This window comes from Nerophis lumbriciformis, linkage group LG26 (genome assembly GCF_033978685.3).
Source record: "Nerophis lumbriciformis linkage group LG26, RoL_Nlum_v2.1, whole genome shotgun sequence".
Taxonomy (NCBI): domain Eukaryota; kingdom Metazoa; phylum Chordata; class Actinopteri; order Syngnathiformes; family Syngnathidae; genus Nerophis; species Nerophis lumbriciformis.
Window position 1 is genome coordinate 8,998,582 of NC_084573.2, and position 24,609 is coordinate 9,023,190.

At 40.1% G+C, this 24,609-nt stretch overlaps 1 protein-coding gene across 2 annotated transcripts; it reads left to right on the forward strand.

Moving 5' to 3' along the window:
* Positions 1 to 3,273: 3,273 nt before the first annotated feature.
* On the forward strand, positions 3,274 to 23,840 carry vps29 (VPS29 retromer complex component). Of its 2 annotated transcripts, none has more exons than XM_061987438.2 (4): positions 3,274 to 3,407; positions 13,113 to 13,304; positions 13,370 to 13,605; positions 23,433 to 23,840. In XM_061987438.2, the coding sequence occupies exons 1-4, from the start codon at positions 3,405 to 3,407 to the stop codon at positions 23,548 to 23,550; spliced, it is 549 nt and encodes a 182-aa protein (XP_061843422.1). In that variant the 5' UTR covers positions 3,274 to 3,404; the 3' UTR covers positions 23,551 to 23,840. The 2 variants fall into 2 exon arrangements, with proteins under 2 accessions (XP_061843422.1, XP_061843421.2); XM_061987437.2 differs by lacking the exon at positions 3,274 to 3,407 and adding an exon at positions 4,947 to 5,238.
* Positions 23,841 to 24,609: the final 769 nt, after the last annotated feature.

Here is a 24,609-nt window from a genome sequence, read left to right on the forward strand (position 1 = left end):
CAAACTTGCATAAATAAATATTAAGGAATATAACATAACTTGGCTTCTGAGAGCTTCAAAATGTAATGAATAAAATGCTAAAGTTGTTGATAAACAAGCAATTATTTTAATAATTAAATATGGTCATTTTAAAAGAATTATTATGATAATTTAAAATTAATTATTTCAAATATGTTTATTTTAATGTATAATTCTATGGCTGGATGTAATAAGGAGTCAGAAAAAATACAAATAAAAATACAATTAATTTTGATGTTTTTAGCAAAATATAGTAAAAATGTATTTAGTTGGGTTTTTTTTTAAATTAATAAATATATTTATTTTTAGGTAAGATAAACATAATAATACAATTTATCTCTAGTCTGGATGATTTAGTTCTTGTCACCCTGTTGTCCTCCCGTCATGAAAAAAGGCTGTCCTCACTCAGGTCCGCATGGAGCTGGAGGGGGCGTGGCTTCCAGCTCCGGCTGAAAATCGGGGGATTTTCGGGAGAATACTTGTTCAGGGATGTTTTCGAGAGAGGCGCTGAATTTCGGGAGTCTCCCGGAAAATTCGGGAGGGTTGGCAAGTATGCTTATATAACTTTATAGTGACATGCAAAATCGAGTTTCAAATAATAATAACAATAATAAAAAAATATCAATGGCATAATCAAATAAAATGTAGATAAAAATTGAATGCCTCTTTTCTATTTGCAGCCTTCTAAGGTAAATATCAACATTAACTTTTTCCACAGGCTAATAATACATTTAAAAATAAAATAACAATAATGAATGAATCAAACATTCAAGCCTTGAAGTAGCAAGAGAAAGTGCATGAATAAAACGTTAATTATTGCTCAGTTTGCTACACTGATTTGCTTTAACACTGATAATTGAACAAGCAACACTTATATAACTTAATAGTGCAAAATCAACTTTCAAAAAACAAACGAAAAAACATCAATGGTATATTAAATACAATTTAAATAAAAAATGTAATGCCTCTTTTCTATTTGCAGCCTTCTGAGGTAAATATCAACATTAACTTGGTGGGCGGGGGCGGGGTTTGGTGGTAGCGGGGGGGGGTGTATATTGTAGCGTGCCGGAAGAGTTAGTGCTGCAAGGGGTTCTGCTGTATTTGTTTTGTTGTGTTTATTGTTGTGTTACGGTGCAGATGTTCTCCTGAAATGTGTTTGTCATTCTTGTTTGGTGTGGGTTCACAGTGTGGCGCATATTTGTAACAGTGTTAAAGTTGTTTATACGGCCACCCTCAGTGTGACCTGTATGGCTGTTGATCAAGTATGCCTTGCATTCACTCATGAGTGTGTAGAAGCCGCATATATTATGTGACTGGGCCGGCACGCTGTTTGTATGGAGGAAAAGCGGAGGTGATGACAGGTTGTAGAGGACGTTGAAGGTAGTGCCTTTAAGGCACGCCCCCATTAATGTTGTCCGGGTGGAAATCGGGAGAAATACGGGAGAATGGTTGCCCCGGGAGGTTTTCGGGAGGGGCACTGAAATTCGAGAGTCCATTCATCCATCCATCTTCTTCCGCTTATCCGAGGTCGGGTCGCGGGGGCAGCAGCCTAAGCAGGGAAGCCCAGACTTCCCTCTCCCCAGCCACTTCGTCCAGCTCCTCCCGGGGGATCCCGAGGCGTTCCCAGGCCAGCCGGGAGACATAGTCTTCCCAACGTGTCCTGGGTCTTCCCCGTGGCCTCCTACCGGTCGGACGTGCCCTAAGAGTCTCCCAGGAAAATCGGGAGGGTTGGCAAGTATGAGTATTAGCGGTGGATGCGCTGTTACAAGGGCCAAATTAAATTACACGGCAAATTTGGCCCGCGGGCCAGAGTTTGACGCCCATGCTTTAAGGACTCATTTACTTGTAAGCTCGCGTAGGCGGCACACGGCGGTACTTCTGGTTACGGCGTTCGTTGAGTGGCAGCTAGGACTCGCCTGTGTTTGATGAATGAAATGTTTGAAAGTACACGTGAATTGTAGCTATATAATCGATTGTGGCGCCCCGAGGTAAAACTTTGTAGAGAAATGATCTGGGAGTTGCTTGAGCGAATGTTCACTTTGCTGGCCAGCTTTTAATTTGACAAGATGAAAGAGAAGTGCTTAAACGGGAGTGTGATATTCATACTTGTCAACCTTGAGACCTCCGATTTCGGGAGGTAGTGGGTGGGGGCGTGGTCGGGGGTGGGGCAGGGCGTGGTTTAGGGCGTGGTTAAGAGGGGAGGAGTATATTGACAGCTAGAATCCACCAAGTCAAGTATTTCATATATATATATATATATATATATATATATATATATATATATATATATATATATATATATATATATATATATATATATATACATCCTGAAAATATGCAAGCAAAACTGTGTTTAGATAATTGATACTTCAAACTTGCATACATAAATATTAAGGAATATAACAACTTGGCTTCTGAGAGTTTCAAAATGTAATGAATAAAATGCTAAAGTTGTTGATAAACAAGCAATTATTTTAATAATTAAATATGGTCATTTTAAATGAATTATTATGATCATTTAAAATTAATTATTTCAAATATGTTTATTTTAATGTATAATTCTAATGCCTGGATGTAATAAGGAGTCAGAAAAAATACAAATAAAAATACAATTAATTTTGATGTTTTTAGCAAAATACAGTAAAAATGTATTTATTTTTTAATTTTTTTAATTAATAAATATATTTATTTTTAGGTAAGATAAACATAATAATACAATTTATCTCTAGTCTGGATGATTTATTTCTTGTCACCCTGTTGTACTCCCGTCGTGAAAAAAGGCTGTCCTCACTCAGGTCCGCCTGAAAATCGGGAGATTTTCGGGAGAATATTTGTCCCGGGAGGTTTTCGGGAGAGGCACTGAATTTCGGGAGTCTCCTGGAAAATTCGGGAGGGTTGGCAAGTATTGCACTTGATGGATTCCGCCCGATTGTAGCTGAGATAGGCTCCAGCGCCCCCCGCGACCCCAAAGGGAATAAGCGGTAGAAAATGGATGGATGGATGGATGGATGGATTCGTGAGCGTTTTCTGATTCGCTTTAAGGAAGCTCGCGTAGGTGGCACATGGCGCTACTTCCGGTTACGGCGTTCGTTGAGTGCCTGTGTTTGGTGAACGAAATAGTTGAACGCACGCGTGAATTGTAATTATTAAATACATGTGCACGATTGTGGCGCTCCGAGGAGAAATGACTTGGGAGTTGCTTGAGCGAATGTTCACTTGCTGGGTGCTTTTATTTGATAACATGAAAGGGAAGTGCTCAAACGGAAGTGTGATATTGCACTTGATGGATTGGTGGGCGCGTTCTGAATTCTGATTCGCTGAGCGGGTGACGCCGCACGCACGTAGGCGCTTCCTCAACTTGACTAGCACAAACAGCGGCGTAGAAGATGGTGAGTATTAAAAAATAACCCTAAAAAAATGCACCATGTTACCCATTCGTGCGGCGATTTTACAGCACCTCCCTTACGTGTTGTCCGGAAAAGGAATGAGTGTGACATTTTGCTTTTCAGCTTAAAGGTTTTTTTTTTTTGGTGACGCCTCAAGTCCGAGATGGCTCAACGGTCACATGACAGCTGAGCAGTTAGGCAAAAACATGTCACAAACACTTCTTAGGTCTTTATTTCCAGCCCCAGACTGCTCTTTCAGCTCAAACCTTTGTCTGCATGACGACACATTCACGCTAACGTGACTTTCCCACCGTTTGTCAAGTGGTTAGCTTGCTGTGCTAACAAGCTAGCATCTGACGTGACGCTTCTCTTAATGTTTGTCACTTACGATCTAATCACTCATGCATGCACTCATTCATTAACACCACGTCTTGTCTAAATCAGACATTTTAACAAAGTCATATAGCTTTGGCTAATTGATCTGTTATTGTTCGTTATTTACAATTCCATCCATCTTTTTCCGCTTATCCGAGGTCGGGTCGCGGGGGCAGCAGCCTAAGCAGAGAAGCCCAGAATTCCCTCTCCCCAGGCCAGCCGGGAGACGTAGTCTTCCCAACGTGTCCTGGGTCCTACCGGTCGGACGTGCCCCAAACACCTCCCTAGGGAGGCGTTCGGGTGGCATCCCTGACCAGATGCCCGAACCACCTCATCTGGCTCTTCTCGATGTGGAGGAGCAGCGGCTTTACTTTGAGCTCCTCCCGGATGACAGAGCTTCTCACCCTATCTCTAAGGGAGAGACCCGCCACCCGGCGGAGAAAGCTCATTTCGGCCGCTCGTACCCGTGATCTTGTCCTTTCGGTCATAACTAGGGATGTCCGATAATGGCTTTTTTGCCGATATTGTCCAACTCTTAAGTACCGATAACGATATCAACCGATACCGATATATACAGTCGTGGAATTAACACATTATTATGCCTAATTTGGACAACCATGTATGGTGAAGATAAGGTCCTTTAAAAAAAAAAAAGTTAATAAAATAAGATAAATAAATTAAAAAAGAAAGTAAAACAATACAAAAACAGTTACACAGAAACTAGTAATGAATGAAAATGAGTAAAATTAAGTGTTAAATGTTAGTACTATTAGTGGACCAGCAGCACGCACAATCATGTGTGCTTACGGACTGTATTCCTGCAGACTGTATTGATATATATTGATATATAATGTAGGAACCAGAATATTAATAATAGAAAGAAACAACCCTTTTGTGTGAATGAGTGTGAGGGGGAGGGAGGTTTTTTGGGTCGGTGCACTAATTGCAAGTGTATCTTGTGTTTTTTATGTTGATTTAATAAAAAAAACGATACCGATAATTTCCGATATCACATTTTAAAGCATAAATCGACATCTCTAGTCATAACCCAAAGCTCATGACCATAGGTGAGGATGGGAACGTAGCTCGACCGGTAAATTGAGAGCTTTGCCTTCCGGCTCAGCTCCTTCTTCACCACAACGGATCGATACAGCGTCCGCATTACTGAAGACGCCGCACCGATCATATGATGTATAATACGACAAACCCCTTACTGTCAAATAACATTTTGTTTGTTTTGTTTATATCAATAAGTGTCCATTCATGTTTAATTTCTAATTTCAGTTTCCCCCCCCTTTCTCCCAACTTTTTGTTTGCTCTTTGCTTTTCTCTCTTTACACCTCCCCCCACCAATCTTTGTGATGATGATGCCTTTTGTCATTCTGTCATCCACACACATCCCTTCTCCTTGTCCCTCCGCCCCGCTTGCTCGTCTCCAATCAACCAGGCCGGTCACCGGGTAAGTGTATTCGTCCGACGGCGGATCAGAGATGTGTTGGCTTTGGCTTGCCTGGCTCACTAACACTGGACTTGTGCGGAAAACGGTAGTCAGTCATAAGGGGCAATGTCTTACTCAGTCTGGAGTGTACTAATCTAATACGTGGTATGATTTATTCTTCTTTTGTGCTCCCCCTTACAGTTCTTCCCGCTAATATTGTCAGAGGCAATGAAAGTACTGCGATGCTTTCATTTCACATTCAAAAACACCCCCGACCTACCAATCTATTTGCAGCGTCAAGGTTGAAGGGGGGGTAATGTGTGATGCATAATTGGCCCCAAAATGAGAAAATCAAACAATACAAACGAGCATTCTTCTGCCTCTGGGGTGCAGGAGCGATACATGCTTTTTCCTTTTAATCTCCAAAAATGTTCAATAGGACCCGAATAAGTAGCTATATTTGTCGCTACAATCTAGACGGGTCTGAATACTTGCTCAGTATAAGTTAAGTTGGCAACATAGATGCCTGCTCCTATGCTCCCCCTTACAGTTCTTCCCGCTCCTATTGTCAGAGGCAATGAAAGTACTGTGATGCTTTCATTTCACATTCAAAAATATTTTCTAGCAGACAGGACTAGAGTTGTGTGGCATTCCTACTAAAAAATGGACATATTTTCAAATCCCGGAAAGTACGTACGTCAGTAAAAAGTCAGATGTATCACAGCCAAGCACATTTCTGTTTTGCATCAATGAACTTGAAATTGGTCCCAGATGTCGGTGTGGCTCAGCACCTCCAGACCACGCCCCCTTTTAAATATGCAAATCATATTGGAATATTCACGGGCGGATGGTAAAGATCTAATTAGAGGAAATACAGGCTTGCATTTGTAGTACCAAGGCTGCGGATTGCAGTTCAAGAAAGAACACCAAACCATTTGGCAGTGTTTACAGACGAGCTAATGGCAATCACCGCAGCACTACAACGGGTAGAAGAGTCACAGCTAGAAAAAAGGTAGCGGCCCGACTCAAGGTCAGCGTTAATCTCTATTCAAAATTTTAGGTCACAATGCAGACAAAATATAGTTAATGAAATATATGAACTGCTGTTCAGGCTTGATTGGGTGAATACCAGCGTAAGGTTCCTATGGCTTCTGGCTCACACAGGCATAGAGGGCAATGAATTGGCAGATCAGCTGGCAAAACAGAAACTAACGCTAGAGCAGCTCAGAGAGGTACCACTCCGTAAGACAAAGGCAAAATCAGTAATTAAAATAAATATTTTGAAAGACCGGCAATCACATTGGGACGAGGGTACAACAGGAAGACTCTTATAGCCATTACAGAACACAATAGGAGCGGGAAGAACTGTAAGAGGGAGCCCAAAGGAAGAATAAATCATACCACCCATTAGATTAGGACACTCCAGACTGAATAAGACATTGCACAACACCCAACAGGAGGGTGGGGGGGGTATTTGTTTTGTTGTGTTTATGTTGTGTTACTGTGCGGATGTTCTCCCAAAATGTATTTGTCATTCTTGTTTGGTGTGGATTCACAGTGTGGCGTATATTTCTAACAGTCTTCAAGTTATTTATACGGGCACCGTCAGTGTAACCTGTATCGCTGTTGGCCAAGTATGCATTGCATTTACGTGTGTGTGCGTCCTGAAGTCGCACATGTTTTGTGATCGGGCCGGCACGTTGTTGGAATGGATGAAAAGCAGACGTGACGACAGCTCGTGGAGGACGATAAACGCAGTGCCTTTAAAGCACGCCCCTAAGACTGTGGTCCGGGTGGACTACGAGGTATAATGACTGATGAACACCTTCGTGAGATAATGAGGGATGCCTCAGCTCAAAGCCTGAGCCCCGACATTAATGAACTAGCATCCAAGAAAAGATGGCAGGTATCTGGCTTGGGCACATCAGATTAGATCAGTGTGTTGCAAACTGAGCAGTTTAAAGTCCTGAATGGTTGGTTTATTCATTAATTTATTTTCAAATTTATTAGCCTGTGGAAAAAGTTAATGTTGATATTTACCTCAGAAGGCTGCAAATAGAAAAGAAGCATTCAATTTTTATTTAAATTGTATTTGATATGCCATTGATATTTTTTGAATTATTATTATTATTATTATTTGAAACTCGATTTTGCATGTCACTATAAAGTAATATAACCCTTGCTTGTTCAATATTCAATGCAAAACTTGTTTGGGTCCCTATTAAAAGGTTAATTTGTTCAACCTTGGCCCACGGCTTTGTTCAGTTTTAAATTTTGGCCCACTCTGTATTTGAGTTTGACACCCCTGTTGTAGATGATGCTACATATGTAAAAAATAAAATAAACCACATTTTAGTGCGCCAGTCGAGGAAAATGAGCAAACTACATAAATAACATCCTGTAATTTGATTTTGATATGATTTTTTTATCGTGATAGATTGAAAATTAACACCAATGAGTTGACCGATGAACATTATCACATAATGTATTCAGAAAGTATAAATAACGACAAATAAAGATAGAATACTATTAACCGCAACTTGTAAGTGTAAAAATAAAATAAAAAACATTATAATTTGTACATTTTCAGAATGTGCTTGTTCTATTTTTAAACAAAGGAAACAATCTGAAGTTGTCTTTATTTTTAAGTTATCGTGCCGTGATTTTACCAGTAGATTTTTGTCCATGTGCCCCCCCCCCCCTCCCCCCCCCCCCCCCATCTAAAATGAGTTTGCTGTATATGAATAAATGATAGGTGTCTCACTTTAACTAGTGGTTGAGAAGTGTAATTACACCCACAATGATTTTTCCTTGTATTTGGAAGGGACTTGCTTAGATCCATTCAGTATTTGTGGTGAAAGTATCATAACATGTTAGGTTTTCAGTACATTGAAAAATATGTGTTACAATGGGAGTCAATGGGGGACCAAAATGGGCAAAGGGGCCTGAGTGTATAGTAAATGAATATCTCCTATTTGGAATCACTTTGCAAAGAGTGCCGTATTAAAGATTAACTTGTTCTAAACTATGTGGCCAAATTTCAGCCTGGTAACCTATAAATGTAACTGATTTGTAGAAAATGGGGGAAAAAATGCGGAAAATATAAATTTTTTGGTCAAAGGAGGGATATGAGAGGGAAATCCTTTAAAAAGTCGCAAAAAATGTTTCCCATTTAGCTCCCTCTCCTCAAATGAGCGTGTCCAAACTGATAATACTTGGAGTGCCAACATCTGTGTGGAGTGATGAGGTTGTGTTTTGAGCCTAAAGCTTTTTTGTTTGTGGTTGTTTCTTGTGTGATTTTTAAACGCCTCTGACGTCAACTCGTCTCTTATTGGGTGTCTGACGCCAGGGTGTCCTTCAAGGGCGTACTCAATGTCGTACGTTCACATACGAGTTCAGACACTCAATACGTTCACCTTTGTGCTCACTCAAATCAGACCCTCCAGGATTTCTAAATGGCGTGATATTTCTGGTGGGAGTTATTTTAAAACTAAGGTGCATGGAGTGTCTTGATGCATTAAATAATCATGCGTGAAGGAAAACTGCAATTGCATGGAGTGTTTTCAGCCTGGGGTCTTGAGTTTGACACCAGTGATCTGACCAATCAAATGTATCCTTGCAGGAAAAGTTTTGTCATTTTATTTAATCTGAGTAAAAACTTGAGGCAGTTTAATGTTGATTAACGTGGACCCTGACTTAAACAAGTTGTAAAACTTATTGGGGTGTTACCATTTAGTGGTCAATTGCACGGAATATGTACTGTACTGTGCAATCTACTAATAAAAGTCTCAATCAATCAATCAAAAAAAGTACTTTATATGTAGAAAGGTTTTCTTAAGAAACCATTCTGAGCCTTATCTTATTTAGTTTTTATTTTATATATGTTGACCACATTAACCCTGGCAATGGACCCTGTGTGTCTATATATGTATGTTATGCCATTGTTTACAAATTTGGTAAATACATAACTAGGGATGTCCGATAATGGCTTTTTGCCGATATCCGATATTCCGATATTGTCCAACTCTTTAATTACCGATACCGATACCAACCGATATATACAGTCGTGGAATTAACACATTATTATGCCTAATTTGGACCACCAGGTATGGTGAAGATAAGGTACTTTTAAAAAAAATTAATAAGATAAATAAAATAAAAACATTTTCTTGAATAAAAAATAAAGTAAAACAATATAAAAACAGTAACATAGAGACTAGTAATTAATGAAAATTAGTCAAATTAACTGTAAAAGGTTAGTACTATTAGTGGACCAGCAGCACACACAATCATGTGTGCTTACGGACTGTATCCCTTGCAGACTGTATTGATATATATTGATATATAATGTAGGAACCACAATATTAATAACAGACAGAAACAACCCTTTTGTGTGAATGAGGGTAAATGGGGGAGGGAGTTTTTATGGGTTGGTTCACTAATTGTAAGTGTATCTTGTGTTTTTTATGTTTATTTAATTAAAAAAAACAAAAAACGATACAGATAATAAAAAAAACCGATACCGATAATTTCCGATATTACATTTTAACGCATTTATCGGCCGATAATATCGGCAGGCCGAAATTATCGGACATCTCCATACATAACCAAAAAATTTATATTTTGTTGTTTTCTTACTGTACCGAAAATGAACCGAACCGTGACCTCTAAACCGAGGTACGTATCGAACCGAAATTTTTATGTACCGTTACACCCCTAGTTACGGCCTTATTCCAAAATAGAATCAATTCATTTTTATCCTCAAAATTCAACACAATGTGAAGTTTTAGTTTTTCTAATTTTTCAAAGTTACTTGAAATAAAAAACAATTAATAATTAAAGCTGCAAGCAGCGTTGGTCGGGCCCGCATATTTGGCTGGTGCTTCCTGCCATCTCAATCTCCAACTGGTTGGATGGGAAGCGTCAGTTTTCATCCAGTATGTCACAGTACATCTCTGCATTCATCTTTCCCTCTAATCTGACTAGTTTCCCAGCTCCTGCCGCTGAAAACCATCCCCAAATCATGATGCTGCCACCACCATGCTTCACTGTAGGGCTGCAACAACTAATCGATTAAAATCGATTATAAAAATAGTTGCCGATTAATTTAGTCATCGATTCGTTGGATCGATGCTATGCGCATGCGCAGAGGCAATTTATTTATTTATTATTTTTTTATTTATTTTTTTATAAACCTTTATTTATAAACTGCAACATGTACAAACAGCTGAGAAACAATAATCAAAATAAGTATGGTGCCAGTATGCTGTTTTTTTTCCAACAAAATACTGGAAAGGATAGAAATGTAGTTTGTCTCTTTTATCCGATTATTAATCGAAGCAATAATCGACAGATTAATCGATGATCAAATTAATCGTTAGTTGCAGCCCTACTTCACTGCATGGATGGTATTGGTTGGTTTCCTCCAAAACAAAAGACTTTAATCTTTGTCTCATCAGACCAGAGAATTTTGCTTGTCAAGATGTGAGATTCTTTCTGGTGCTTTTTTGGCAAACTTTTAATGTGAAATGGCTTCCGTCTGGCCACTCTACCTTTGGTAGATTGCTGCAGAGATGGTTGTCCTTCTGGAAGGTTCTCCTCTCTCCACAGAGGAATGCTCTAGCTCTGACGGAGTGACCATCAGGTTCTTGGTCACCTCCCTGTCAGGTTCAATCTCTGATGACATCTATTAAACAGATGAGAAGCAAGGAATCATGCAGAGACAGAGTTCAATTTGGCTCAATGAGGAGACACGTGTTTTGGGCTGTATTCTAGTTACAGATCCAAACTACGTTCTAAAAGTTCAGCCCGCGTGCTTCCTCTATTTATTTGGGAGCTGCCCGTTTACATCACTGAACTGTCGCTGAGGGAAGGGGGTAAATCTCGACAACTCCAGTTAGACACAATATATGATTATACAAAAATGCAAATGTGTTGACGCTGGCGATATCGCCTCGTCTGTGCTCTGTCTGCGTCACGGCGGTGTTCGGCCTTGGCTGTCTGGACACAAACACTGATACCAGACTGGCTTGCAATCTTTTGGATTGCCAGCTTTGCACAGACAAAGAAAAATACCACTTCAGCACAATTGACAATAATTATAGCAACGGCCCTTAAAGGGGAACATTATCACCAGACCTATGTAAGCGTCAATATATACCTTGATGTTGCAGAAAAAAGACCATATATTTTTTTAACCGATTTCCGAACTCTAAATGGGTGAATTTTGGCGAATTAAACGCCTTTCTATTATTCGCTCTCGGAGCGATGACGTCACAACATGACGTCACATCGGGAAGCAATCCGCCATTTTCTCAAACACCGAGTCAAATCAGCTCTGTTATTTTCCGTTTTTTCGACTGTTTTCCGTACCTTGGAGACATCTTGCCTCGTCGGTGTGTTGTCGGAGGGTGTAACAACACGAACAAGTTGCACCAGTGGCCCAAAGATGCAAAAGTGGCAATAAATTGGACGTTTGTTCCGCACACTTTACCGACGAAAGCTATGCTACGACAGAGATGGCAAGAATGTGTGGATATCTTGCGACACTCAAAGCAGATGCATTTCCAACGATAAAGTCAAAGAAATCTGCCGCCAGACCCCCAGGAAAAGAGAGCGGATGAGGGTATGTCTACAGAATATATTAATTGATGAAAACTGGGCTGTCTGCACTCTCAAAGTGCATGTTGTTGCCAAATGTATTTCATATGCTGTAAACCTAGTTCATAGTTGTTAGTTTCCTTTAATGCCAAACAAACACATACCAATCGTTGGTTAGAAGGCGATCGCCGAATTCGTCCTCGCTTTCTCCCGTGTCGCTGGCTGTCGTGTCATTCTCGTCGGTTTCGCTTGCATACGGTTCAAACCGATATGGCTCAATAGCTTCAGTTTCTTCTTCAATTTCATTTTCGCTACCTGCCTCCACACTACAACCATCCGTTTCAATACATGCATAATCTGTTGAATCGCTTAAGCCGCTGAAATCCGAGTCTGAATCCGAGCTAATGTCGCTATAAACTTGCTGTTCTATCCGCCATGTTTGTTTGTGTCGGCATCACTATGTGACGTCACAGGAAAATGGACGGGTGTATATCGGCATCACTATGTGACGTCACAGGAAAATGGACGGGTGTATATAACTATGGTTAAAATCAGGCCCTTTGAAGCTTTTTTAGGGATATTGCGTGATGGGTAAAATTTTGAAAAAAACTTTGAAAAATAAAATAAGCCACTGGGAACTGATTTTTAATGGTTTTAACCCTTCTGAAATTGTGATAATGTTCCCCTTTAGGCATAAAAGTTGTGTGATAGTATATACACTCCCTGACTACACTAAGATGAATGCGGCAATGTATAGAAACATCCAACCCGATGGAGCTTGAGAGGTGCTGCAAAGGGGAATGGGCCAAACTGCCCAAAGATTGTGGCATCGTATTGAAAAAGACTTGAGGCTGTAATTGCTGCCAAACGTGCATCCGCAAAGTATTGAGCAAAGGCTGTGAATACTTGTGATATTTAGTTCTAATATTTGCAGATGAATTAGGAGTTGGAAGTAAATAAAACTATGATTTTTGTGGTTAGGGTTACAAAGAACAAGTAAAAACAAATGTGTGAACTCACCAGCTGATGCAAGGTTCTTGGAAAAAAGATAAAATAAGGCATTTTAGGCCACGGCAATCACAAAAAAGTAAAATCCTGGAGGGACTGTGAAATGGCTTGTTGTGTTTCCCCACTCTACGGAGCTAATCTGGACGTGGTTGAATCAAGTAACACTCTGCTCGGAGCTCCTGGTGGTGTTTCCCTGCTGGATGAATCAATTCGGGTGTACCTCACGGAGACCCTCTTGGTCCACTCGTGTCACTGACGGGCATCTAACCTCTCCTTTTGTGCGCCAGTTGGTCCTGGTCTTAGGCGACCTGCACATCCCCCACCGGTGCAACACCCTGCCAGCCAAGTTCAAGAAGCTGCTGGTGCCGGGGAAGATCCAGCACATCCTCTGCACGGGCAACCTGTGCACCAAGGAGAGCTACGACTACCTGAAGACTCTCGCAGGCGACGTCCACATCGTCCGCGGAGACTTCGACGAGGTCCGTTCAGCGTCCGGACGACGCCCTTCAAAACTTCCAACCCTTTCTTTTGTGCGCCCTGTCAGAACCTGAACTACCCGGAGCAGAAGGTGGTGACGGTGGGCCAGTTCAAGATCGGGCTGATCCACGGGCACCAGGTGATCCCGTGGGGGGACATGGCCAGCCTGGCGCTGCTGCAGAGGCAGCTGGACGTGGACATCCTCATCTCGGGCCACACGCACAAGTTTGAGGCCTTTGAGAACGAGAACAAGTTCTACATCAACCCGGGCTCCGCCACCGGGGCATACACTGCGCTGGAAAGGTACATGTTTGTGTCGTGTGTCAAATGGGAAAAACTTATGGTAATATGCTCAAAGAAGATGACCATACTGATGGGAAATGCTATTTACATATATATTAGCGTATTGCAGTTATTAGCCTTGAATTGGGAGTATGCAAGGACCAGAGGTGGGTAGTAACGCGCTACATTTACTCTACTTGAGTAACTTTTGGGATAAATTGTACTTCTAAGAGTAGTTTTAATGCAAAATACTTTTACTTGAGTATATTTATAGAGAAGAAATGATACTTTTACTCCGCTCCATTTATCTACATTCAGCTCGCTACAGATTTTTATCGATCTGTTAATCATACTTGCCAACCCTCCCGAATTTTCCGGGAGACTCCCGAAATTCAGGGCCTCTCCCGAAAACCTCCCGGGACAATTATTCTCCCGAAAATCTCCCGATTTTCAGCCGGAGCTGGAAGCCACGCCCCCTCCAGCTCCATGCGGACCTGAGTGAGGACAGCCTTTTTTCATGATGGGAGGACAACAGGGTGACAAGAACTAAATCATCCAGACTAGAGATAAATTGTAGTATTATGTTTATTTTACCTAAAAATAAATATATTTATTAATTTAAAAAAAAAAAACTAAATACATTTTTACTACATTTTGCTAAAAACATCAAAATTAATTGTATTTTTATTTGTATTTTTTCGTGACTCCTTAATACATCCAGCCATAGAATTATACTTTATCAACAACTTTAGCATTTTATTCATTACATTTTGAAACTCTCAGAAGCCAAGTTATGTTATATTCCTTAATATTTATTTATGCAAGTTTGAAGTATCAATTATTTATCTAAACACAGTTTTGTTTGCATATTTTCAGGAGATATATATATATATATATATATATATATGAAATACTTGACTTGGTGAATTCTAGCTGTCAATATACTCCTCCCCTCTTAACCACGCCCCCAACCACGCCCGACCCACCCCCGACCACGCCCCCACCCCCCACCTCCCGAAATCGGAGGTCTCAAGGTTGGCAAGTATGCTGTTAATGCACGCTTTGTTTGTTTTGGTCCGTCAGACAGACCTTCAAAGTAGGATCTATAGCATGCCTGCGTTTCACCAATCAAATGCAGTCACTGGTGACGTTTGACTCCGTTTCACCAATCAAACAGAGCCAGGCGGTCACATGATTAACAAGCTTAAGCTTACATGAACTCAACGTCATATTTGAGGAAGCACATGGCGGTAAGAAACGTTTAGTTGATATTTTGGCTGTCACCGTAGGCTGATGTTAGCTTCCCTGCTATGAATCACTGTGAAATGTACATCGTGTGGGGACATTTATTAACGCACTGCAGCCCCATAGACACACACACTCACACGCACAGTCGCACACACACACACGCATGCATACAAACACCAATCAGAAGTGCATAGTGTGTTCCCAGGTGCAGCCCACACCTATCAGTTTATGGTTTGCGTAAAGGCTAACTTGTTATTTTCCTTTGTAATCTCTGCCTACTGAGCCTATGGTGCTGTTAAGTTATCGTGGCTCAATTTGCCTTCATTTTTTTATGTTAATGTATTATTATTCAATATAAATTATTGTTTTAGTTGCTTAAGAGATATTCCTGGCTCTGAATTTGCTCATTGCTATTTTTATGTTTTTGTGCATTATTTGTTGCCGTCATTATTAAACGAACAGGTTACTCATCAGTTACTCAGTACTTGAGTAGTTTTTTCACAACATACTTTTTACTTTTACTCAAGTAAATATTTGGGTGACTACTCCTTACTTTTACTTGAGTAATAAATCTCTAAAGTAACAGTATTCTTACTTGAGTACAATTTCTGGCTACTCTACCCAACTCTGGCTATGACCCTGGTCTCTCTCAGTCCATACCACCAAGCTAGGTGTTTGGACTGTGCATGTTTCCAAAACCGATGTACAACATGAACACTTACTTAAATTAAGTTAAAGTACCAAAGATTGTCACTGTAGATGGATGTTGTCTTTGGAAGACTTCAAAGAGCCTAAAAGGAAGTCCCTACGCCAAATAGTCCAAGGAAAGCTTCACATTTACTTTGGATGTGACTTTTTCAGTCGACAAAAACAAATTAGGTTAATTTGATTTACGTGATTATTTTTTTGGGTGGGAGGCGGAAATTGATTTAGTTTACATGTTGTGACCTTTTAGAAGGGATTACCGTACTAATGAAAACCGAGGTACCTCTGGAAGTATTATTGTATCAAAATGATTTGCAAATGCGTATCTCAGTCTGTGCGTCTGTAATCCAATCCAGGTGTCTGTGTACTAATGTGTGTGTGTCTGTATCTCAATGTGTGTGTCATCACAGCCATGTGTGCGTGTTTTAGGTTGTCTGTCCATATTATAATTTGTCTGTGTAAAAAAAAATTAAAATTTTTTACTTGTGACTTTTTGCTACATTTCTGCCATTTTAAGAGTTGTGTGTCTGTAATCAGGTGTGTATGTGTAAGGAAATGTGTGTCAGATTTGTGTGAAGCAACAAACCTGATTGGGTGTCATTATACATGAGACTTTTTACTACGTTTCTGCCATTTTAAGAGTTGTGTGTCTGTAATCAGAGGTGTGTGTATGTGTGAAACAATTTGTGTCAGATTTGTGTGAAGCAGGAACCTTAATTGGCTGTCTTTTTACATGTGACTTTTTGCTACGGTTCTGCCATTAGAGTTGTGTGTATGTATTCAGAGGTGTGTGTGTGTAAAGCAATTTGTGTCAATTTGTGTGAAGCAAGAGTTGGCTGTCTTTTTACACGTGGATTTTTGCTATGTTTCTGCCATTTTAAGAGTTGTGTGTCTGTATTCAGAGGTGTGTATGTGTAAAGCAATTTGTGTCAGATTTGTGTGAAGCAGGAACCTTAATTGGCTGTCTTTTTACATGTCACTTTTTGCTACGTTTCTACCAGTTTAAGAGTTGTGTGTCCGTATTTCGGTGTGTATGTGTAAAGTAATTTGTGTCAGATTTGTGTGAAGCAAGAACCCTGATTGGCTGTCTTTTTACAGATGGCTTTTTGCTATGTTTCTGCCATTTTAAGAGTTGTGTGTCTGTATTCAGAGGTGTGTATCTGTAAAGCAATTTGTGTGACGCAAGAAACCTGATTGGGTGTCATTTTACATGAGACTTTTTGCTACGTTTCTGCCATTTTAAGAGTTGTGTGTCTGTAATCAGAGATGTGTATGTGTGAAACAATTTGTGTCAGATTTGTGTGAAGCAAGAACCCTGATTGGTTGTCATTGTACACATGGCTTTTTACTACGTTTCTGCCATTTTAAGAGTTGTGTGTCCGTATTCAGAGGTGTGTGTATGTGTAAAGCAATTTGTGTCAATTTGTGTGAAGCAAGAGTTCTGATTGGCTGTCTTTTTACACGTGACTTTTTGCTACGGTTCTGCCATTTTAAGAGTTGTGTGTCTGTATTCAGAGGTGTGTATGTGTAAAGCAATTTGTGTCAGATTTGTGTGAAGCAGGAACCTTAATTGGCTGTCTTTTTACATGTCACTTTTTGTTACGTTTCTGCTATTAGAGTTGTGTGTCTGTATTCAGAGGTGTGTATGTGTAAAGCAATTTGTGTCACTTTGTGTGGAACAAGAGTGCTGATTGGCTGTCTTTTTACACGTGGCTTTTTGCTATGTTTCCACCAGTTTAAGAGTTGTGTGTCCGTATTTCGGTGTGTATGTGTAAAGTAATTTGTCTCAGATTTGTGTGAAGCAAGAACCCTGATTGGTTGTCATTTTACACATGGCTTTTTACTAAGTTTCTGCCATTTTATGAGTTGTGTGTCTGTAATCAGAGGTGTGTATGTGTAAAGCAATTTGTGTGAAGCAGGAACCTTAATTGGCTGTCTTTGTACATGTGACTTTTTGCTACTGTTCTGCTATTAGAGTTGTGTGTCTGTAATCAGAGGTGTGTATGTGTAAAGCAATTTGTGTCAGATTTGTGTGAAGCAGGGACCTTAATTGGCTGTCGTTTTACATGTCACGTTTTGCTACGTTTCTGCTATTAGAGTTGTGTGTCTGTATTCAGAGGTGTGTGTGTAAAGCAATTTGTGTAAGATTTGTGTGAAGCAGGAACTCTGATAGGCTGTCTTTTTGCACATGACCTTTTGCAACGTTTCTGCCATTTTAAGAGTTGTGTGTATGTGTAAAGCAATTGGCTTAATTGGCTGTCTTTTTACACGTGACTTTTTGCTACGGTTTTGCTATTAGAGTTGTGTGTCTGTATTCAGAGGTGTGTGTGTGTGTGTGTGTGTGTGTGTGTGTGTGTGTGTGTGTGTGTGTGTAAAGCAATTTGTGTGAAGCAGGAACTCTAATTGGCTGTCTTTTTGCACGTGACTTTTTACTACGTTTTTGCCATTTTAAGAGTTGTGTGTCCGTAATCAGATGTGTGTATGTGTGAAGCAATTTGTGTCAGATTTGTGTGAAGCAAGACTGCTGATTGGCTGTCTTTTTACACATGACTTTTTGCTATGTTTCTGCCATTTTAAGAGTTGTGTGTCTGTAATACGAGGTGTGTATGTGTAAAGCAATTTGTGTGAAGCAGGGACCTTAATTGGCTGTCTTTATACACGTGAATTTTGCGACACTCCTGCCGTGTAAGAGTTGTGTGTCCGTGCAGCAGTTCGAAGTTGTAAAAAGAGTTGTCCGTCTGTAAGTTCAGCTTGTGTCAGATTTGTGTGAAGCAGGAACTCTGATTGGTTGTCTTTTTACATGTGACTTTTTGCTACATTTCTGCCATTTTATGGAGTTGTGTGTCCGTAATCAGAAGTGTGTATGTGTGAAACAATTTGTGTCAGATTTGTGTGAAGGAAGAAACCTGATTGGTTGTCACTTTACACGTTTCTGCCATTTTAAGAGTTGTGTGTCCGTAATCAGAAGTGTGTATGTGTAAAGCAATTTGTGTGAAGCAAGAACCCTGATTGGCTGTCTTTTTGCTACGTTTCTGCCATTTTAAGAGTTGTGTGTCCGTATTTAGAGGCATGTATGTGTAAAGCAATTTGTGTCAGATTTGTGTGAAGCAAGAGTGCTGATTGGCTATCATTTTACATGTGACGTTTTGCTACATTTCTGCCATTTTAAGGGGTTGTGTGTCCGTAATCAGAGGTGTGTATGTATAAAGCAAGAGTGCTGATTGGCTGTCTTTTTATACATGGCTTTTTGCTACGTTTCTGCCATTTTAAAGAGTTGTGTGTCCGTAATCCGAGGTGTGTATGTGTGAAGCAATTTGTGTCAATTTGTGTGAAGCAAGAAACCTGATTGGCGGTCTTTTTACACGTGACTTTTTACTACGTTTCTGCCATTTTAAGAGTTGTGTGTCCGTAATCAGAGGTGTGTGTGTGTGAAGCAATTTGTGTGAAGCAAGAGTGCTGATTGGCTGTCTTTTTACACGTGACTTTTTACTACGTATCTGCCATTTTAAGAGTTGTGTGTCTGTAATCAGAAGTGTGTACGTGTAAAGCAATTTGTGTCAGATTTGTGTGAAGCAAGAACCTTAATTGGCTGTCTTTTTACACGTGACTTTTTGCTACAGTTTTGCTATTAGAGTTGTGTGTCTGTATTCAGAGGTGTGTGTGTGTGTGTGTGTGTGTGTGTGTGTGTGTGTGTGTGTGTGTGTGTGTGTGTGTGTGTGTGTAAAGCAATTTGTGTCAAGATTTGTGTGAAGCAGGAACTCTGATTGGCTGTCTTTTTGCATGTGACTTTTTGCTATGTTTCTGCTATTTTAAGAGTTGTGTGTCTGAATTCAGAGGTGTGTGTGTGTAAAGCAATTTGTGTGAAGCAGGAACCTTAATTGGCTGTCTTTTTGCATGTGACTTTTTGCTATGTTTCTGCTATTTTAAGAGTTGTGTGTCTGAATTCAGAGGTGTGTATGTGTAAAGCAATTTGTGTGAAGCAGGAACCTTAATTGGCTGTCTTTTTACATGTCACTTTTTGCTACGGTTCTGCTATTAGAGTTATGTGTCTGTATTCAGAGGTGTGTGTGTGTGTGTGTGTGTGTGTGTGTGTGTGTGTGTGTGTGTGTGTGTGTGTGTGTGTGTAAAGCAATTTGTGTCAAGATTTGTGTGAAGCAGGAACTCTGTTACGCTGTTTTTAAACACGTGACTTTTTGCTATGTTTCTGCCATTTTAAGAGTTGTGTGTCCGTAATCAGATGTGTGTACGTGTGAAGCAAGAGTGCTGATTGGCTGTCTTTTTACATGTCACTTTTTGCTACGTTTCTGCCATTTTTTTTTTTTTCCCAACTTTTTTTATTGGCATTTTCAAATAGACAGAAAAAAGTGCAAGTCAAAACAGTACAATTTTAAAGTCAGTAAATGATTCACACCCTTTCCCTTAAAACCCAAACCACCCAACCACCCTCCCACCCCACTCAGGTCCCACTAACGAGGGACAAATGGCACAATTATGTAACAAGTAAGACGACAAAGACAGACACATTCTCACACACACACACACACACACATACGCGGCCTGAGACAGACAGATATACAGGTAAAAGCCAGTAAATTAGAATATTTTGAAAAACTTGATTTATTTCAGTAATTGCATTCAAAAGGTGTAACTTGTACATTATATTTATTCATTGCACACAGACTGATGCATTCAAATGTTTATTTCATTTAATTTTGATGATTTGAAGTGGCAACAAATGACAATCCAAAATTCCGTGTGTCACAAAATTAGAATATTACTTAAGGCTAATACAAAAAAGGGATTTTTAGAAATGTTGGCCAACTGAAAAGTATGAAAATGAAAAATATGAGCATGTACAATACTCAATACTTGGTTGGAGCTCCTTTTGCCTCAATTACTGCGTTAATGCGGCGTGGCATGGAGTCGATGAGTTTCTGGCACTGCTCAGGTGTTATGAGAGCCCAGGTTGCTCTGATAGTGGCCTTCAACTCTTCTGCGTTTTTGGGTCTGGCATTCTGCATCTTCCTTTTCACAATACCCCACAGATTTTCTATGGGGCTAAGGTCAGGGGAGTTGGCGGGCCAATTTAGAACAGAAATACCATGGTCCGTAAACCAGGCACGGGTAGATTTTGCGCTGTGTGCAGGCGCCAAGTCCTGTTGGAACTTGAAATCTCCATCTCCATAGAGCAGGTCAGCAGCAGGAAGCATGAAGTGCTCTAAAACTTGCTGGTAGACGGCTGCGTTGACCCTGGATCTCAGGAAACAGAGTGGACCGACACCAGCAGATGACATGGCACCCCAAACCATCACCCAACCATGCAAAGTTTGCATTTCCTTTGGAAATCGAGGTCCCAGAGTCTGGAGGAAGACAGGAGAGGCACAGGATCCACGTTGCCTGAAGTCTAGTGTAAAGTTTCCACCATCAGTGATGGTTTGGGGTGCCATGTCATCTGTGAAAATCTGTGGGGTATTGTGAAAAGGAAGATGCAGAATGCCAGACCCAAAAACGCAGAAGAGTTGAAGGCCACTATCAGAGCAACCTAGGCTCTCATAACACCTGAGCAGTGCCAGAAACTCATCGACTCCATGCCACGCCGCATTAACGCAGTAATTGAGGCAAAAGGAGCTCCAACCAAGTATTGAGTATTGTACATGCTCTTATTTTTCATTTTCATACTTTTCAGTTGGCCAACATTTCTAAAAATCCCTTTTTTGTATTAGCCTTAAGTAATATTCTAATTTTGTGACACACGGAATTTTGGATTGTCATTTGTTGCCACTTCAAATCATCAAAATTAAATGAAATAAACATTTGAATGCATCAGTCTGTGTGCAATGAATAAATATAATGTACAAGTTACACCTTTTGAATGCAATTACTGAAATAAATCAAGTTTTTCAAAATATTCTAATTTACTGGCTTTTACCTATATATATATATATATATATAATAATAATAAAATAAAATAAAAATTAATAATAATAATATATAATAAAATAAAAAATAGAATAAAATAATACTAATAAATAAAAGGGAGATTATTCCTCATCTGCGTCTGGGCATAGGTCAAGAGAGTTGACATACAGCAAAAAAGGGCTCCATGAGCTTTCAAATGCTTGAACCGAGCCCTTTAGCGAAAACCTAAGTTTTTCCAGTTTTAGATTGTAGAGAACCTCTCTAATCCAACGGCCGTGTGATGGGGGGCGAGCCAGCTTCCAATTAAACAAGATCAATCGCCTGGCCAGCAAGGTCGTAAAAGCAACAGCGTGTTTTAGTGGTACCGGGCACATGTTATCGGGGCATACGCCAAAAATGGCTGATAATGGGTTGGGAGGAAAGTTTTGACCGTATGCTTTTCCAATTGTGTCAAAAATGTCCTCCCAAAAGGAACATAGTTTAGAACATATGGACGTGATCAGCTGGAGATTGTTTGCATCTATTGCAGGTATTGCTAACAGTGGGGTAGATTTTGGATAGTTTTGAATTAGTGTAGTGAATTGTATGGATTACTTTGCATTGGATGAGACTATGACGGGCACATATTGAGGAGGAGTGAACCAGTTTCAGGGCCGAGTTCCAGTGTTGATCGGATATGCTGGTATTAAGATCGCTCTCCCACGAGGCTCTTATCACTGATATAGAGTTTGGAGCAACTGAACTTAAGGAGGTATATAACATGGAGATACATTTTTTATGATTAGGGCTCAAAGATAATGTATCTATAAGAGTTTCCGGAGGACGATTTGGAAAGTGTGGGAACTGCTTCTTTACGAAGTCCCTCGCCTGAAAGAAACGAAAAAGGTGGGAGTTCGGCAGATCGTATTTGGAAGAGAGTTCAGTGAAGGATGAGAACACTCCGTCTGCATAGAGGTCTTTCACAGTGGTGATACCATGATCGTGCCAAGTCATAAATGCGGGGTCAGTACAGGAAGGTTTAAATAATTGGTTTTTAAGTAGCGGGGTCAATATAGATGGGCCCTGAGAACCCAAGTGTTTTCGTAGCTGGTTCCATATTTTAATGGAGATTGATACGATGGTGTTTGCGCCTTCAAGTTTAAATGGGAAAGGGAGTGATGAGCATAAGCAAGAATGTAATGAGGAGTGTGGGATTGCCGTTTCAAGGGATACCCAGGCCGGGAGGGTCTTGAGAGCCTCCATCCATCCAGTATAGGAGTTTCTGTACATTAGCCGCCCAATAGTATTGTCTGAAATTGGGGAGCGCAAGCCCTCCTTCAGATTTGGGAGATCGTTTCTGCCATTTTAAGAGTTGTGTGTCCGTAATCAGAGTTGTGTGTATGTGTAAAGCAATTTGTGTCGGGTTTGTGTGAAGCAAGAGTGTTGATTGGCTGTCACTTTTTGCTACGTTTCTGCTATTAGAGTTGTGTGTATGTATTCAGATGTGTGTGTAGAGCAATTTGTGTGAAGCAGGAACCCCGATTGGCTTGTAAGAGTTGTGTGTCCGTGCAGCGGTTCAAAGTTGTGAAAAAGTTGTCAGTCTGTAAGTTGAGCGTGCCCTTCCTCATACTCACCACTAGTCGGCGCCTTGCAGCCACACACACTCGTGTTGGTGTCCAAGCCATGAGCAATTATAATGCACTTTCCTTTACTTTACGTCAATAAAAGTTCATGTTTTAGCAGTATTTTGTACACAAATCAGGTTGCATTACACGTACACGCAATTATTAACGGCAGAAACGTAACAAAACAAAAACTTTTTTTTTAAACACGCACTCAGACACACATAAGGGACTCACCTTTGCAAGTTATTTTGCTCCCATGACGCTTCCATCATCCTGGCCTTAATAAATGTCGCCCTCTGCTGGTTAAAATCCGTGCCTGTATGGCCTCCACACAAAGTCACGTCTTGTCCCCTTTTTTCTCCTCCCCTCCAGCAACATCATCCCCTCCTTCGTACTCATGGACATCCAGGCGTCCACGGTGGTGACGTACGTCTACCAGCTGATTGGCGACGACGTCAAAGTGGAGAGAATCGAGTACAAGAAATCTTAAAAAAAAAAGAAAGAAAGAAGGGAGGAGAGCCGGGGTGGCGTGTTGTTGCATTCCTTTCCACTAGGGGGCAGCATCTGCCCCACAGTCCCAGCATTGACGCTGACCTGTATGATATTGTTTATATTGCGTCATCCACATGTGCGCGTCATGATTGAGAAATACAATGCTGTCACGTGACTTGACTGTCCGACACACTTTTGGCGCCATTTTTGTTTCTTCTTCTTGTAAGTGACCTTCATTTAGCTTCTGTCCTTACTAGCACACAATAAACTTAGCATTTTACTCCAAAAGGTGTCTTCAGTACTCATTTATACTAATTAATTATATATATATGTGGACATTAGTCCAAATTGGTGCCTTTTACATCCCCAGAAATGTAGAAACGTTTGGTAAAGTAACTAAAATATGTACATATTTATATTGTATATTTAATAAATTTTTTTAAATCTTTAGAAAACGGTAAATCCTTCAGAAAATGTATGCTTTTTTAGTGCTGTCAAAAAATAAATAAAAATCTTGATAAATCACATTTTTCAATTTGGATTAATCATGATAAATTACTGGTTATTGTTTGTGTTAACGTGCTATCTTTTTTTAGCTAATGAATGTTAAAATCTTGGAAAAATGTTAGCGTCTCATACTAGCATGTTGACGTTAGCATGCTAGTGTTTTAAGCTCGATTTTGTATTATTGTTTGCGCTGTCAGGCAAGCATGTTAACGTGCTAGCATGCTAACATATTTTGCCATCTTTTTTTTAAGCTAATGTATGTTTCAACAATAAAAACAGGAATTTTTGATACTAGGTGCCATCTTGGAAAAATGTTAGCGTCTCTTGTACTAGCATGCTAATGTTAGCATGCTAGTGTTTTATGCTCGATTTTGTATTATTGTTTGCGCTGTCAGGCAAGCATGTTAACGTGCTAGCATGCTAACATATTTTGCTATCTTTTTTTTAAGCTAATGTATGTTTAAACAATAAAAACAGGAATTTTTGATACTAGGTGCCATCTTGGAAAAATGTTAGCGTCTCTTGTACTAGCATGCTAATGATTTTTAGT

What these genes read in the sequence shown, in the direction of transcription:
- vps29 (XM_061987437.2), top strand. Translation starts at nt 4,966, where the DNA reads ATGATGTATAATACGACAAACCCCTTACTGTCAAATAACATTTTGTTT. An exon ending in TCCGCGGAGACTTCGACGAG is followed by an intron (nt 13,305 to 13,369) that starts GTCCGTTCAGCG and finishes GCGCCCTGTCAG; the next exon opens with AACCTGAACTACCCGGAGCA. An exon ending in GCATACACTGCGCTGGAAAG is followed by an intron (nt 13,606 to 23,432) that starts GTACATGTTTGT and finishes CCTCCCCTCCAG; the next exon opens with CAACATCATCCCCTCCTTCG.